At 56.0% G+C, this 17,412-nt stretch overlaps 1 protein-coding gene across 1 annotated transcript in view; it reads right to left on the bottom strand.

The window, feature by feature from the left end:
- The window catches only part of ALDH1L1 (aldehyde dehydrogenase 1 family member L1), a 43,292-nt gene that overhangs the window by 22,747 nt on the left and 3,133 nt on the right, over window positions 1–17,412 (bottom strand). The window contains exons 4-12 of the mRNA XM_024763402.1: window positions 17,327–17,412; window positions 15,616–15,717; window positions 14,758–14,847; window positions 13,494–13,631; window positions 11,433–11,558; window positions 8,865–8,956; window positions 2,916–3,063; window positions 1,496–1,615; window positions 312–439 (exon numbers count right to left, since the gene is read on the bottom strand). The exon at window positions 17,327–17,412 is cut by the window's right edge and continues 11 nt beyond it. Coding sequence (XP_024619170.1) covers window positions 312–439; window positions 1,496–1,615; window positions 2,916–3,063; window positions 8,865–8,956; window positions 11,433–11,558; window positions 13,494–13,631; window positions 14,758–14,847; window positions 15,616–15,717; window positions 17,327–17,412 — 1,030 coding nt within the window. The remainder of the gene's footprint in view (window positions 1–311; window positions 440–1,495; window positions 1,616–2,915; window positions 3,064–8,864; window positions 8,957–11,432; window positions 11,559–13,493; window positions 13,632–14,757; window positions 14,848–15,615; window positions 15,718–17,326) is intronic.

A 17,412-nucleotide genomic window follows, 5' to 3' on the forward strand; every position in this document is an offset into this window, starting at 1 on the left:
CGACCTGCTCCTGGGAGCCCCGCCCGGCAAGGAAGCAGTGCCCTCTGGGCCGGCCCAGGAGCAGCTATTAGCCTCACTCGGTGCCTCGTCTCCGCCCACACTGTTCCCTCCACCCGGGCACCTCCCCCAGGCCCCCGCCTGGGACAGTCCCTCCTGCCTCTCAAGCTACTTCCTCTGAGAAGCCTCCCCTGGGCCTCAGGCCGTGGTCACACTGCCCTTCCGGGACCGCGTCCTCACAGGAGGACGTGAGCGCCAGCCGCGGCCTGAGAGGAAGGCCCGGGACAGGAAGGTGGGTGCGGGCGAGGTCCCACCTGTACAGGAGGCGGCCCCGGTCCCGCGCGCTGATCTTCCCCCACAGCCCGTGCTCAAAGGCGTCCTTCGCAGCAGCCACGGCCTTGTCCACGTCGCTGACCTGGGCCAGGGACACCTGGCAGATGACCTGTGGTGGAGTGGAGCCCTGAAGCCCTGCCTGGCCACCTGGGCGGCCGCGGAGGCGAAGGTCGGCAGACAGGAGGGCATGGGCAGGGTCTGCACGACGAGGGGAGATGGGGCCTGCAGAAGGGGCCGTGTTCCTACGTCCCGAGGGCCTTCCCTCTACTCTCCCACTGACCCGAAACAGGGTGACGGACTCAGGCTGCAGCCATAAGGCCGAGGGTCAGCCCAGCGTTTGCAAACCGAGAGCAGAGACCCATAAATTTAGGGAGGCGCAGGCGGGAGGTTTGCTCCTGAAGTGACATAAGCCAGCCCAACGCCCCTGCATTCCATGTCCCGAGGGTGCCCACCTCCCAACAGCACAGGTCCCCCCCATACCTCCCGCCACGTGGATGGGGTGGGAGGGCGGAGGCCAGCGCCTCCTCGCTGGTCACCGCAGGTAGGCTGTGCCCTCCCTGCCCACGGCCCCGGCGCCAGGCATCCACACAGCCTCCTGCCCGGGCTTCCCAAAACTGGCCCCGAGGCTGTGGTGGCAGCACCTGACTTTCCTGCCTGAGGGCACCTGTCCGGGTCCACACAACCTGCCCATCACTTTCTTAAACTCCCCTCAGAGGACCATTCTGAGGCCCTGTCTTCTGCGGTACGTGTCTGTAGGAAGGTGTGTGTGAGCGTGCATGAAAGTGACAGCGCCATACGTGTGCACCGAGCAGGACAGCTACAGCCAGGGCGTCTTGACAAACCCGGGATGCGAGGCGGCCCTCCCGACGCTGGGGTTATTCTTGAGGTGTGGAGGGGAGGGAATGGCCTCCGTTTCCTCCTTGGGAGGGCTTAACTCTGCTGCAGACCCTCCAGAGTCCTCCCGCGCCCCCATCACCCTCCCCACCGCATCTCCCTCTCTACGCTGTTCCTGTAGGAAGGGCTGGAGGCTGACTGCAGTGTTTTCTCTCCCCAGCAGAGGCCCCCAGTCGGGTCCCAGAGGCCCCCAGACTGGGGAGGGGGAGTAGATGGGAGAGGGGGCATCGGGGGCCTGTGCGGGGCAAGGGGGTGCTGGGCCTGCACTCACACTTCCGTCTGTCGGGTTGATGGTCTCATAGGTCTTGGCGCCCTCGGCGTCCACAAACGCGCCTCCGATGAAGAGCTGGTGGGGCATTCGGAGGGTCAGCTTGTTCACGGTCTTTTCCACCTGGGGACGAAGGGCCACAGGCCGGAGCTGCAGTGTGGATTCTTCGCGAAGGGGCATCCTTGATGGGCACGACCCCACCAGAGACACAGGGACCACTCACCCTGCCCCCCCCCCCCAGGGCCCGGGCTACTCGGTGTCCTCATCGGATCCAGCCCTGCTGCCCAGGGAGTGGTCGTGTGGGCAGAGGTGGCAGCTGAGTGGTAAGCAGAGATGGAGGGCCAGACTCCGCAGCTAGACTGCCTGGCTGGAGCCCCGGCTCTGCCACTGACCTTGGGCTGGTTGCGTGGCCTCCACACACAGGAAGCGCCAGTGGGCAGACAGCACTTGTGGCCCCCAGACGTGATGCGGCCCCCGCTCACTGCCCCTCGGGCCTGCAATCCCACGATGAACGCGGAGCCTCCGGGATGCCGCCCCTCCTTCCGCAGTCATTTGTCCACAGCCCTAAGGCCAGCCTGGTGTCCACCCCGGTCACCCATACTTTCTTCATCAGCCCTTGTTCCAAAGCACCAGCCAGACAAACTATCACAAAGCTAATTCCCATAGGAGTTGGTAGTCTACCGAGATACCCCAGGGATGGTTTTTCCACAGTTCTTTAAAAATTACATCTGCACTTAGTTACTTCCTCATACTTCATATATACAAGTTGAATGTAGAGAATCATTTGTTTTCCTTATTGGGAGAACATTCCCAATCCCTTTCTCTCTCTCTCTTTCTCTCTCTCTCTCTCTCTCTCTCTCTCTCTCTCTCTCTCTCTCTCTCGTTTCAACCAACGGAACTTCACACAGGTGACTGGTTGCACAGGTGGTAGAAGAGCTGAGAAGCCACGAGTCAAGCCAGAGGTCGACACCAGCAGGAAGCCGCTGCCATTGCTGGGAGGTGGTGGAGCCAGGACCAGGGATGAGGGTCACCCGGGGGCACAGGGTGAGCTGGCAGGGCTGGAAGCCACGCCAGGAAACCCACCAAAGGAGAAAGGGGGTGGAGAGAGAAGAACACTGTCAAAGTCTCTCCTTAATACCCCGTCTCCTGTCTTGGGACCGAACCTGTCCCCTATGCTGAGTCTTGGACAACAATTCCCTCTGTTGAGTTTGTCCTGCCGCCTGGCATCTTTAGGCTATTTGGAATTACCAAGGGAAGCTTGGGTCACTAAAGCTTCTGGACATCCAGGCTTCCCCCAAGTGTCACTGTGGATCCACAGGTATGGGTGCCTGAGGGGTGTGCAGGCCGGGCCCACGTGGTGGGCCCAGGGCTCACGTGGTCGATGACACCCAGGCCGGGCCCGCATGGGGGGCCCAGGACTCACGTGGTCGATGACGCACTGGCTCTCCTTGTTGTCCCCTCGCATCTTTCTCACTAGCAGCTGCATGAAGTCCCCGAAGGTGGTTGCCATGTAGATGTCTTCATTTTCTAACTCCAGGCCGTCACACAGCTCCTTCACTTCCTCAACCAGTCTGGAGGGAAGATGGAAAAGCGAGGGCCTGGAGGAGGCCTGGCAGACCTGCCTGGTTCTAGCGGCAGAGGTGGTGGCTCATCTCAGCCCCCGAGGCGTGGGTGTCAGTCTACAGTTAGGGTTAAAAGCCCAGTCCGTGGATTCAGAGGCTCTGGTTTCAAGTTCTGGCTCCAGCACTTATGAATTTGTGACCTCGGGCAAGTGACCAATTGCTCTGAGCCTAGTTTCTTTGCCTGTAAAATTGGACCAATCATGGCTCCTCTACTATTTCCTGATGAGTAAATGAGACAATCCACGTGGTAATAATTAATAGAAGATTAATAATAATCATTGAAAGACAGTGTGAAAAGAATGAAAAGACAAGCCACAGATTGGGAGAAAATATTTCCAACTCACATACCTGATCAAAGACTCGGCTTCAGAATACGTAAATAATTCTTAAAATCAATTCTAAGAGAAAAACCCAAGTGAAAATAGGCAAAAGACTGACCAGATGCTTCACCAAGGCAGAAATATGGATGGCAAACAAGCATATGAAAAGATGCTCCACATCGCTCGTCCACAGGAAATGCGAACCAACCACAACGAGACGGCTCCGTACTTACCAGCATCTCTGAACTTAAAGCCACTGGTTAACACCAACCAGTGGTGAGGCTGCACAGCACCCGAACCCCCGCCCCCTGCTGGTGGGATTGTAAAACGGTACTTTGGCAGCCACGTTGCAAGCACTTTGGCAGTCCCCTAAAAATTAAACATATACTTCCCAACGCTTTTAGGTATTTACCGAAGAGGAATAAAAGCCCCTTTATAGACACAAAATGGCAGAGCAAGAAGCTCCAAAAACCCGTCCCTCCACCTAAACAACTATTGAACAGACAGGAATTGTCTGAACCAAATGCTTTGGAATTCTCGAGTCTCGGCGACACTTGCAGCTTCCAGGGAAGAACGTGGCGAAGAGCTGGGGTGTGGCAGGAACTTCCAGACTTTCCACCCCCGGGGCAGGAGGCAGCAGTGGCAGCAGGTCACTCCTGCAGTGGCCTCCTGGAGGCGGGGGTTGGGGGGGCAATGAGGTCCTCGTCCTCCACACATCTGGGTCGTGGGTTCCAAGTGCTGGGGCTGCTTTTGATCGCTGAGGGGCTGGCCCAAAGAACGGCCAATCCCATACACGCTTTGCATAGTGTGTACGACCCCAGGGATAACAAGAGAAGCTTCAATGATTACACACAACAAGGTATACACACCATGCAAAGAAAAGTTTGGAAAAGTCACAAATGGATGGCTCCAACCCTCAACAAGCAAGATTTAACAACCTCCCCGGAGTGAGAGAATCAGATTCTCAGAACTGACACAGCAGCACTACACGCAAAATGTCCAGTTTGAGCAAAACGTCGCAAAACATACGAAGAAACAGGCCCATTTACAGGAAAAAAGAAACCATCCCCAGGGATTATTACCAAAGACGTTAAATCAACCATCTTAAATGTGTTCAGTGACTTAAAGGAAACTAGGAAAATGATTATGAAAAAAATGAGAATATCAAGAAAGAGATAGAAATTATAATAATAAGCCAAACAAATTCTCAAGCTGACACATACAATAACTGAAATGAAACACTCACTAGAGGCTTCAAGAGCACATCTGAACAAGCAGAAGAAAAGGTCGTGAACCTGAAATTATCCAGTATGAGGAGTAGAAGGAAAAACGAATGAATACGAATGAAAATGAAAATGAGCCTCAGGGACCAGTGGAACATCACCAGGTCACACTCATCATACCAGGTCCAGAGAAGAGAGAGAACAGGACAGAAAAAACATTTGAAGAAATAATGCCCCCAAAGTTCCCAGATCTGAGGAAACACATGAATATACACGTTCGAGAAGCTCAATGAACTCCAAGCGGGATAAACTCAAAGAGAAGCACACCAAGACACGTGACAGTCAGCCCACTGAGACCCAAAGACAAGGATGGAATTTGGAAAGCAGCAAGAGAGAAGCTAATCACACACAAAGGATCCTCAATAAAATGAAAACCTGATTCCCCCCCAAAACCCATGAAAGCCAGAAGGCAGTGGGATGGCATATTTAAAGTCCTGAAAGGAAAAAAGTGTCAACCAAGAGTTCCATATGCATCAAAACTATCTTTCAAGAATGAAGGAGAAATTAAGACGTTTCCAGATAAACAAAAGCTGAGGGAGTTCATTGCTAGTAAACGTGCCCTAAAGGGAGTCTTTCAGGCTGAGGTGAAAGGACATTAAACAGTAACTCAAAGCCATAAGGAAAAGTAAAGAGCACTAGCAAAGGGAACTACGTAGGTAAATAGGAACGCCAGTATTACTGTACTTTTGGTATGGTTCACAGCTTCTCCCCTTTTACTATGTTACGTAATAGGCAAATACATAAAACAAACATTTAACACCTATATTAGTGGGTATCCAATGTATAAAGATGTAATCTAGGATAATAACAATATAAAGGGATGGGGTGACTATATGTAGGATATGAGTGTTTATATTTTATTGAAATTAAGTTGGTATTATTCAAACTACATTGTTATAAGTTAAAGATGTGAACTGTTATCTCCAAGGTAATTAAGAAATAGCAAAAAAAAAAAAAAAAAGGGAATCCAAGTGGTATAGTACCAGAAAAAGGCAGTGATAGAGACACTGAGGAACAAAAAGCATAAAAGACATACAGAAAACAGCCAGCCAGCAGAAGTAAACCCTTTATCAGTAATCTGGTTACATGGAAATGGACTGAACTCTCCTCTTAAAAACATAGGTTATGAGACTGGATAGAAACAGCATCCATCCATATACCACCAGAGATTCACTTAGATGAAAATATGCAAAAAGGCTGAAAGAAAAAGGATAGTAACGGTATTCCATGCAAATATAATCAAAAGAGAGCTGGGGTAGCCATACTCTTATCAGACAAGATAGATTTTAAATCAAAAACTGTCAAGAAACAAAGGACACTGTACAATGGTTAAAGGCCAATTGACCAGGAAGATATAACAATTATAAGCATATGCGCACCCGACATCAGGCCACCTAAATGTACGAAACAAATATTGAGATAACTGAAGGGAGAAGTAGCATCGCAAAGATCCATGAGATTTCAACACCTCACTTTCAATAGCGCACAGAATATCCAAGCAGAAGATCAAGAGGCAGACGGGGGACTGAACTCTGGGGGTGAGACGGACCTCACACACATACGCAGGGTACTCCACCCAGCGGCACGGTACCAATTCCTCTCAAGGACAGGTCGCAGGTGAGGTCACAAAACAAGTCTTAACAAATGTAAGAAGACTGAAATCATACCAAGCATCTTTTCTATCCACGATGGTGGAAACTGGACATCAAAAGCTGGAGGAAAACTAAATTCAAAAAAATGCAGCTGGGGCTTCCCTGGTGGCGCAGTGGTTGACAGTCCGCCTGCCGATGCAGGGGACGCGGGTTCGCGCCCCGGTCCGGGAACTAAACAACACACACCTGAACAACCAATGGGCCAAAGAAATCAGACGGGAAACCAAAAACTACCTTGAGACAAATGAAAGGGAAACACAACATACCAAAACTTATAGGACCCAGAGAAAGAGTTCTTAAAGGGAAGTGTGTGGTGATCGATGTCCGTATTAAGAAAAAAAGTCGCAAATAAACAACCTAATTTTACACCTCAAGGAATCAGAACAAGAACAAACTAAGTCAAAAGGTAACAGAAGAAAGGAAATGGCAAAGATCGCAGTGGAAATAAATAAAATAGAAACCGGGGGGGGGGAACAATAGAAAAGATCAACAAAACTAAGAGTCGGCTTTTTGAAAAGATAAAAAAAGGAGACAAATCTTTAGGTAGACTAAGGAAAAAGAGAAGACTAAAACAAAAAAATTAGATGAAAGAGGAGACGATACAACGGATACCACACGGATAAAAAGCATCATAAGAGACTCCTGTGAACAATTACACATGAACAAATTGCATGACCCAGAAGAAATGGACACATTCCCAGAGACACACAACCTACCAACACTGAATCATAAAGAAACAGATGATCCGAACAGACCAATAACAAGTAAGGAGACTGAATTGGTGATGGAAAACCTCCCAACAAAGAAAAGCCCAGGACTTTGGGTGGGATTCACCAGGGAACACCTGGTGAATCCCACCCAACATTTAAAAAGAATTAATACCAATCCTTCTCAAACTATTCCAAAAAAACGGAAGAGGAGGAAACACTCCCAAACTCACGTTTCGAGGTCAGCGTTACCCTGATACCTGAGCCAGATAGGGACAGCAGAAGAAACGAAACTACAAGCTAATATCCCTGATGAATACAGATACAAAATTATCCTTCTCTTTATACAAATTAGAACTTATTACCACTGTGAAAGGGCAAGAGAGACAGTTCACATGAAGTTGAAGACTGGGTGACCTGATCTGTGGTGACGGATCATCCCTGGGGGCCGCCGACTGGGGAGGGGCAGGAGGGATGCCCTGGAGTGAGGCTGGGGCCCATGTCTTCATCAACGTGTAGCTTGTGAGATACGATATACATCACGTAATATATATATTACACATGTGCTATAACGTGTGTGTTACACACGTTAAATCAAAGCTACCACACTGTCCTCTCAAGAGCCGTGCACCTCACTGCACGTAAAGTCATTCCTAAAATTTAAAAAGACTTGTGGGACTCCCCTGCCGGTCCAGTGGTTAAGACTTGGCCTTAAAATGTAGGGGGTATGGGTTGGATCCCTGGTTGGGGAGCTAAGATCCCACATGCCTCGCGGCCAGAAAACCAAAATGTAAAACAGAAGCGATATTGTAACAAATTCAATAAAGACTTAAAAAAAAATAAGTAAACAACTATCCGTTTCAAAAAATAAAATGAAATAGAAAGAGTCGCAATCACGACTCCCTGACTGCCCGCGCTCCAGCCCAGCGGGCCCACCTGTGCCAGGCCCTACCTGCCTGGTCCCTCCCCACACACGCTGGCTTTCACCGGGGTGCTGGGCTTGTGGCAGTTTTAAAAGAGCCGTGCAGGGCTTCCCTGGTGGCGCACTGCTTTAGAATCTGCCAGCCAATGCAGGCAACGTGGGTTCGAGCCCTGGTCCGGGAAGATCCCACATGCCGCGGAGCAACTAAGCCCGTGAGCCACAAATACTGAGCCTGCGCTCTAGAGCTCGCGAGCCACAACTACTGAGCCCATGTGCCACAACTACTGAAGCCCGCAAGCCTAGAGCCCGTGCTCCACAACAAGAGAAACCACGACAATGAGAAGCCCGCGCACCGCGACGAAGAGCCGCGCCCGCTCGCCGCAACTAGAGAAAGCCTGCGTGCAGCAACAAAGACCCAACACAGCCAAAAATAAATAAATTTACTTTAAAAACGTAAATAAAATAAATAAAAAAATAAAAGAGCCGCACATTGTTTGATCTTCCTCCCATGAGGGGTGAGTCTCAGTCCCGCCCCTACCCTTGAATCTGGGTGGGCTTGTGGCCACTGAGACCAGTCAGGGCAGTGGTCTGCACCTGTCTGCTTGCTGGCCTCACGTCTGTAGAGCCGGGAGCCGCCAGCTAGACGTCCAAGTCCCAGAGCGGCCGCTCTGGGGCCACGACACAGCCTGGGGGAGGACATGCCTGCCCAGCTGTCCCAGCTCCCGCTGGTCCACTCCTGGTGGGCCCGAGGCCGGCACTCGTGAGTCCTTTCTGGATCCCTGACCCACATGGTTTCCTGCCACTCCGTTTTAGGGTGACTCCTGACCTAGAGACGCCTGGGACACCACCCCCACTCCAGGCCTTACCTGACGACGTCCAGCGACGCGGCCCCCGACTTGAAGAAGTCAGTGGAGTCTTCCACCTCCACGACGTTGGGGAGAATCCGTTTCCAGGCACCCTGGAAAGCAGGAGTGGTGAACACGCGGCTCCCAGGGCCCGGACGCGAGCGGTGGGGGTGGGAACAGCCCCGGGTGCGTGCGCACTGCCCGGCGCCAGGCTGGCCCGTCCACTCCACTCTCTGATGCTCCCGGGTGCCTCATGGTACTGGGGTGATAGCCTCCCTGGGGAAGCAGGAGCCCAGGCTGCTGTCCGCACACCCACCTCATCTTGACCACAGCTTCGCGGGGGTCCCCACACTGGTCCGGGGGGGCGGGAGGACAGATGTGCCGGAGCTCCTCCCGAGACCCGCCCCCCGCCGGCCCCACCTGGAGGGTTGCCCAGTGTGGGTGTCCCCGCCTGACACTGTGTGGGGGTGCTGCCACGTGGAAGGGAGAGCAAAGCGGGGGGTGCTGGCTCTGTGCCCCTCTGTCCCGGGCCTGTGGAGGGCAGTGGTTCCTGCCCCAGGCCTCGTGGACGAGCGTGGACAGGGCAGTGAGAGCCGAGTGGGCAGCACAGGAGGGCCATCCTATGGGTCACGACAGGACACAACGGGACAACTGCTCTCTGGGCAGCTCCCAGCGGGGTGTTTCAGGGCAGGCGCCGGGAGGCCCATACTCAGGCCGGGCTCCAGGCTGTGGCCCAACCAGGACCAGCCCGTGGCGACCCCTAGGCTGACCCTGCCTGGCCTCTCTCAGGAGGCTGCCCTGGATTTGCTCCCACCCCCCATCCTCCTAGAGACCATCAGAAGCCGTCCTGAGCCATCCCTTCTCCCCGGGCCTCCACCCAGGCTCTCACCCTCTGGTGACAGGCTTCCTTGAACCCCCAGCTCACACTTAATCCTGGGCATCCTTCAAGGTCAACTGCTAAATCACCTCTTCCTCCAAACCTTCACTGACTGCAACGCTCGCTCAGCCTGGGGCCAGCAGTCACTGTCGCTGTGTGGGTGCTGCACGCCGACCCTCCTGGGGCGTATGGAACCCGAGCGGCCGCGTGGCCTCGTCCAGACCCCAGCTCGGCGCCTGACAAGCCGTCAGATGCAGGCAGCCTCCCCTGCCTCGGTCTCCTCATCTGGGCAAGGGGCTGGGGGCAGCCCTGGGAGCATCCCTGGAACGAGGCTGGCAGAGCTCGGGGTGCAGGAGCCCATGCTGCCTCAGAGCCCGTGAGGCCTCTGCTGCACGTCTGGAACTCAGTTTAGAGTAACCCGGACACTCTAGAAGCATCTGCTTTTCTTATGACCGTTGGGCTCACGGCCAGCGGTACTGAGGTCCTAACAGGTGCCACTAAGCTGTTACCTCTTCTGCCACCAGCCTCAGCCATCCCGGTACCACTCGGCCACCAGCTCCAAAAGGCAGTCTGTCCAGCTGGCCCCGTAACCCCAGGGCAGGCTCAGGCCCAGGGCCAGAGCAATTGCTCCAAGAATACTTTTTGAATGAACAGGCTTTTTTTTTAATAGACATTCAGAATGTTCAGCCTCCGCCTGAGGAGGTGCTTGGTGCCCCCCGGACCGGCAGGCTCCCCCGTCCCCCCTTGCTGGGTCCTGCGTCTGCACTGGTCACGAGCACGCAGTGGCCCCGCGGCCGCCGCCTGGCCCTCCGTGGCTCCCCGGCTCTCAGCATTTGCTGTGCCTGCCGTCTGTCTGCACTTGGGTCTCAGCACAGACCACGCCCCTACCCAGGGTGGCCTTCCCCGAACTCCCTTCTGCAGCATCCCCGGCCTCCAGGCACCTCGTTCCCGTCACCGTTACCGCCCTCTGAGCACATCTCCCGTCGGAAATTATTTTATCCCTTGCCTGGTCGCTCGCCAGCTCTCTTTCCTGTGAGAAGGGACACGCGTGACAGCAGAGACACTGCTGACCATCACACCCCTAGTGTCTCACGCGTATCTCAAATAAGCGAAGCCACGACCGAACGAGTGAACAGCTGAAAATCCATCCAGCCCCCTCTGAGCAACACAGCTAAACACCCTCCAAACCACGCCTTCCAGGGAGAGGGGGGTGGAGCAGAGAGCAGGAGGGTGGTTCTGGGAAGTGGCCGATGCCTGGACTCCAGGTCGGGGGGACACCGGGCCTCCGAGAGGGCAGTGGTGTCCAGCGGCACACGGGAGGGGTGGCCCGGAGTCCAGGGCGGCCGACTGTGACACCTGTGCTGGTGACCACGTGGGGGTCTCCCTCTCGGGAGGCCTTTCCGGAAGGTTCCGGCGCACATGCTCTACGGCAGGACAACCGGGTCCTCCAGCTATTCTATTTGCCCACTGTTGACAGTGTGTCCCCAGAGGAGTCGGACCCAGCAGCCGAGTCCTAGGTCCCGGTGGCACAGGAAGGAGGGGCGGGGGCATCAGGAAGCCCTGTGACAGGACAGGACCAACACTGTGCCCGGGGCCAGGACATACGTCCTTAGATGGTGTGCACGGCCCGACCCCAGGGTGTGCGATTTGCGAAACGCACCTGCTGTGCACGACCTGCCCCACCAGACGGTGGCCTCGCAGGTGTCTCTTACCCGCACAGCCTCCGCAGTGACCAGGTCCTCCTCCGTCAGCTCGAGGCCAGTGCTGTCTGCCCCCCTGAAGAGCTGCGAGGCTGGGATCATCTTGCCATCCTCCAGCTGGATGCTCTTCACCAGCAGCTGCCAAAGGAAGGCTGTCGGGACCCGAGGCTGCCCGAGCGGCGGGCACACGCTCGTCTCCATCCTCCCCGGAGGCAGGCCCGGGAGCCCAGACCCGGCGAGGAGGCTGCTGCCATAGGGACCCGCTCGAGCTCCTTCCCTGCCGTCCACCCCACCATGCTCTCAAGCTCGAAAACCAGTAATGGCTGGGTTACCCTATAAAACTGATGCCTACTCGTTAGACTAAAGTAATTCAAGCACTACCTTGAAAGTCAATGGAGAAAACAACTAATCACCCAAGAGCCCAGCTTCCAGAAACTCCCTAGAAACCTGGCACAGGTCAGCAGGTGCCCCTCGGGGCAGAGAAGCAGGTGAGCTCACGGCAGGGACCGCGTCTGTCGGGTAACAGTCGTCTATGAAAACGGCACCTTCTGTACACACCGGACGGAACCACAGCCGGGCTCCCGGCTGACTGCGCACCCCTGCTGTCTTCCCAAGATGCTCTGGAGATTTCTGGAGCTAAAGCCTAGCCAGGCCCCAGCTGGAAGTTCCTGAAAGACGCTCAACCAAGGGTCTCCACGAAGGCTGCTCCTTTACTTTGCCGGCCTCACGGATTCACGGAGGACTTAGCCCAACCCCCTACTCCCTCCGCCTGCTGCTAGTGGTCTACACGTGCACCCTTCTCACTGACCGCTGTTGGTGGGTAAGCACGGTCATGGTCATGCAGAGAAGCCCAGGGGCTACGCCTCGCTGCCCCTCACCCACCCCCAGTGGGGGTGGAAACCCAGGCCTGAGTGCCGTGAGGATGCGGGGGCCTAGTGGGCAGAGGCGATTCACAGCGCAGAGCCTGCCCGGGGGGCGGAAGGAGGCTGTACGGCTCCAGAACCTGTATCTTTGCTGAGCATTTTCCTCTGCCCTAGCCGCTTCCCTCGATAACTCACAAGCACTAGAACTCTTGTTTCAGATCTGCTTTGGGAACGTGATCGGAGACAGATACGTAGCGTCTGAAGGCATCAACCACGAATACCTGAAACCCCCAGTCACTGCAGATTGCAGGCAGCCTCAGGCCAGCGGGGGGGCACCCAGCGTGAGCTCACGCCAGTCCGACGAAAGCTGCCCCACACCCACCTGGCCTGTGCGTGCCACCGCTACCAAGCGTTCAGCATCCCAGCGTTTGCTGAAATTCCCCAAAGTGCTCAGAGACTCCTGCCTGTCCTGCTTCTTCTCTGCCCCTGGTACCTTAAGGCCCAGATCTGCCCACCGCTGCGTGGGGGGAGCGCTAAGGCAGAGTATCACGGCTGAGCGGTGGGCCTCAGAGCCAGAGCTAGGGCTGGACTCCCAGCTCTGCCACAGGCTAGCCTGGGTGAAGATGGGCAGCTGATTTAACCTCTTTGCTTCAGTTTTCTACTCGGTAAAATGGGTATAGTACTGATACATGTCTCATACGGTTGTTAGGAAAACTAAATTAAACCATCCAGCTGTTTTTGAACAGTGCCTGGCACGCAGAGATGCTATAAATATTTAGTTGCATAAATCGTAGCTGTCACTCTGAGCTGCACTTCTCTAAGGTGAGTCAGAGCATGTTATGTGCCCGGTGCGGCTTCCTTGTTCAAAGAGAAGGAAACTGAGGCACAGAGGTCCAATGGCCGTGCCCTGGGCACCCGGACTCCAGGTCCGGGCTCCCCGGAGAGGGCCTCCCCAACTCTGACACCCACCCAGGGCACCCAGCTTGGGTGGGGGCACCTGGGCAGGAAGAGCCCAGGGCCAGCCTTCCCGGGACAGGGAAGAAGCCGGCTGACCCAGCAGTCGAGGGTCTTCCCTCCCGGAGCCTGTGGTCTCCTTTTTCCGTTTCCTCCAGAAAAGCCTGGAGCCTCCCTGTGGGGCCCGAGCCCCTGGACAGGCGTGTGTGGCCTTCAGCCTACAGTACGGACAGAGGACCCACAGCAGCAACGTTACCATTCGGTCGTCATTCCCGAAGAGGATGAGTCCCGCTCCGGTGACCACCCCTGGCCGATGGGCTCCTGGGATGGGCAGAGTTTCTCCCTCGGGCACCAGGCCTTCAGTGCTCAGCGTCGAGCTGAAAAACGTCAGCTTCTGTTGAGGACAGGAAAAGCAGAAGGTGCTGGATGAGAGAGGCCCACTGGGGGGGGCCAGGAGGGGCCGTGGGGGCTGGGAAATCACGGGGTGGGGGTGAGGGTCAGGGCACAAATGCGGGCATGGACGAGACCTGGAGAAGGCACTGAGGGCTCGGAGGGGCCCTACGTCACCGCGCGCTGGCCCGTGACCTCCGACCCGGGGGGGACAGTCACCGGCAGGTCTGCTGCAGCACCGCCAAGGGAGGGTGCTACCTGGGGACGCCACCAAGCCCCGGCTACCGTGCAGGGGGTCTGGTGGCGGCGCAGGCAGCAGAGACCCTGGACGGTCTGGCAGCCAGCCTGCGAGCAGGGGCTGGGACAGCCGGGGGCTCCGTGGAGGACAGGGCTGCCTTCGACGGAGCTCGGCCAAAGGGCCCCAGCCCCGGGGCAAAGACAAGTGAGGGCCGGGCCCGGGGTCTCTGGGAGCTGCTCAGATCAAACACAAATGCAGACCAGCCTTGTAGAGTTCCTGAGCAGACAAAACCAGTTCAGTCCCAGGGGCAGAGCTCAATGTAGCTTATTTTGCAAGTTGGTCAAGGCCAACTTGACCTCAGTCACGTCTTGCTTGTGTCTCTGGAAATCGTAAGCAAAATTCGCACTGCTCCTCAAGATGGGTATGAAGTAACCGTTAGCCAAATCCCTATCATTGGAGGCAATTCTTGTTATGACCAGTCACTGCCTCCTCAGTTCACAGCTCATCGACAGACCGCGTGTGGTCTGAGGGCTCCCGAGCCCGGAAGCGTCCTTTCCGTGTATGCCCAATAAACTTCCTTAGCAGTACGTCGCCGACTCGTCAGTTTCACGTCTGCTATTTCGGGACTTCTGACAGCCCGGGGCTGAGAGTCGGACAACCAGCACAGCTCGACCCCAGAGCTGCCGCCGGGCCTGGCGGCCTCGCTCTGCGCCAGCCCCTCTCCTTCAGCCGCGCGGGTCCTGAGGGAGAGGCTGAGGGGGCCGGGGGCACCTGGCTGGGGTTGGGGGTCTGGGCAATGGCTGTGTACCGCTTACTTCAGCCACATTCTGATAGCTGTGCAGCCAGGGGACACACACGGAGCACAGCCCGTCCCGGCCACGCAGGGACACACCTGCCCACAGGCCTCCGTCCAGGCGCCCGGCACCTTGTCGTTCCCGCGGATCCAGTTATGAATGGCCTCTGCTGGCTGATCCCAGTTGATCTGCGGGGCAGGACGTGTGTGCTCAGCGGTCTCTCCCCTCTCCCTGACCATCTGGGCAACACCTCTGGCCTCCCCTCCTGCCCTGATGACCCTGACACTGGGTGGAGCCCTGGGCACGGGCTGGGAAGTCTGGCTTCCTCTCGACTCCAGTCGGAGGCCCAGAGCTGGGCTGGGCCTCCCCCTGGCAACCCGGATCTGGGTGAGCGTGGACCCTCAGTCCTTCACAGGATGTGAACTCCGGGATGGCCTGGGGGAGATAATGTTCTGTGCTCAAGATGGCCAAGGCCCTACACAAAGTGCAGGCCTGTCCCATCCCATCCCTCCCCGCCGGCAGCTTCTCCTCACTTACAGGGCTCACACAGATCCCGACAGAGCACCCCGCGAGCCCTGAGCACAGCTACAGCCCAGGGGCCCACCTGGGCTCCCGACCGGTGACAGTCCCGAGGAACCGAATTCCCTCTGGTGTCTCATCTCAGGTGTGAGGAGCCAGCAGCACGGCGGATTCTTACACCCTCCCCCCGCACCAGCTCTTCTCCCTGAGGGCCCGCTTGCCTCTTCCTTGGGGAAGAGCCGAGAGCCAAGAGCTTCCTTGGGGAAGCACCCAAACAGACCCTGTTCCCTGCCTGTCCAGGTGCCACTCGAGCCTAGCGCGTGCTTCCTGCACTGGGGCCGCTCTTTCTTCTGGCCTTGAACAGGTACGTCCTGGCTGCCCATCTTCCCCAGCCCGGGTACAGGCAGGCTTTGGGTGGGCAGGGCCTTGGCACTCACCTGGGCTGTTTCCTTCTTCTGAATCCCCTCGTAGGTGGCGCCGTCCTCAGGCTGAGGGAGCCTGGGGGCTCTGCCCTCAGCGATCAGCTTCACGGCCTGAACCTGGGGAGACGAGGGTTGGTTGGTGTCCCCAACATTAGGGCCCCCCCAACTCTCAGACCCTGGGTTCACACTGAGTCTGGACCAGGCCACTCACTGAACAGACCCACCTGGCACCACGTGGGCACGTGACGGGCACCCACGGAATGGGTGCTGTAGGGACAGGTAAAATTAGCTCGAATCTACTTCCAGTCTGATCAATGACTGCAAGACCCCGCCCTCTCTCCCACACAAGGCCCTAGAAGATCATGTAAGCTAAAGCCCTCTACGGTGTAACACACACCAACGTCCACGTTTCTAAAACCTTCCTTGTCTCTTAGGCAGAATGGCTCCTGGACTGCGTGATGGGTTTGGAGGTCCCTAATAAGTTCAGCAGGAAGCAGTTTCTCTGCTCCAGGAAAGAGGAAGGTTGTGGAGAAGAAGTCAGGGACGTTGGGGAGGAGAGCCAAGGCGCTGGGCCCGGAGGGAGGGAAGGTGGTGGTGGGAGCCCCCGGAGACCCGAGGCTGAGAAGCCGGGAGAACTCAGAAGCGTCTAAGGCAGGACTGCCCAGGGGGAACTTCCCTGGTAACGGACGTGTTCCACGTCAGCCCCGTGTGGTTTCTGGGGACCTGAAACGTAGCCAGTGAGCCTGATGACCTTGATCTTTAACTACAAGTCATTTAAATTAATTTAATAACCACCAGTGACTAGCGGCTGCCCACTGGACGCCGCCCTGAAGGATGCTCTCGGTTGTTTTCTGTAGGATGAACAAGATGACCCCTTCCTGCCTCTCACGTCAAACCTCCAGCAGGTCTCCCTGCTCACTCCTGTGAACAGGTGGATCCAAGGCCACATAATGGGGCCCAGGGCTGGGGGCGCAGCCACTGCTGTGCTATAAAGATGTCCCCATCTGACTCCTGTCCTGGCCGGCCTCCCCGGCTAGACACACCACCTCTACGGGGCCTGCACAACCAGCTCTGACATCAGCCTTTGGGTCGGCCCTCCTCCTCCTGCGCGAATTCAGTGCAGTGACCACACCTGGGCCAGCCTTGGCCAGAAGCCCTCAAGACCGGAACGTGTGACAGAGGCTGCCAATCAGAGTGCTCCCCCATGCCAGCCAGTGATTGGCTCGGGGTCATCACATGACCTGAATCAGCCAATCAGAGTCTCCTCTGGTTTTTTATTCATATCTAGGGGCAAGAGAGCTTCTCTTCCCCTAGAACCAAGAGGTGTAAAACTTGAGCCACAAGTGACTACTTTTCCTCCCATTTAAGGGCAACCTGAGGATGAAGCTAATCAAACGGAGGAAAGTAGAATCAGGGTGAAGAAATAGAAAGATAGAATCCCGTGACAGGCCTTAAGCTTCTGGATTCAGCCAGGCTTGATGGCATCCTGCCTGGAGTCTTCTATCTTAAATGAGCCAAAAATGTCCCTTTTTGGCTAAAGCTTGTTGAGTTGTTCTGACAGTTGTAAGCAAGAGTCCCGCGTATACAATATTATATGTCCTAATCCTGCCTCTGAAACCCTGAAATGAGCGTTCTCCCCCTCCAGAATCCTGGCCAGCTCAGGGCAGCAGGCTGGAGCTGGGCGGGGTGGGGGTGCCAGCAGGGGAGGCCCTGGGGGCAGCCTTACCATCCCTTTAACGCCTTCGGGGAAGAGGAAGCGGCTGTACAGCGTGCTCACAGTGTCGTCCGGGAAGATCTCACACTCTTTCTGGA

This window comes from Neophocaena asiaeorientalis, unplaced genomic scaffold, assembly GCF_003031525.2.
Source record: "Neophocaena asiaeorientalis asiaeorientalis breed wild unplaced genomic scaffold, Neophocaena_asiaeorientalis_V1.1 scaffold433, whole genome shotgun sequence".
Lineage (NCBI taxonomy): Eukaryota > Metazoa > Chordata > Mammalia > Artiodactyla > Phocoenidae > Neophocaena > Neophocaena asiaeorientalis.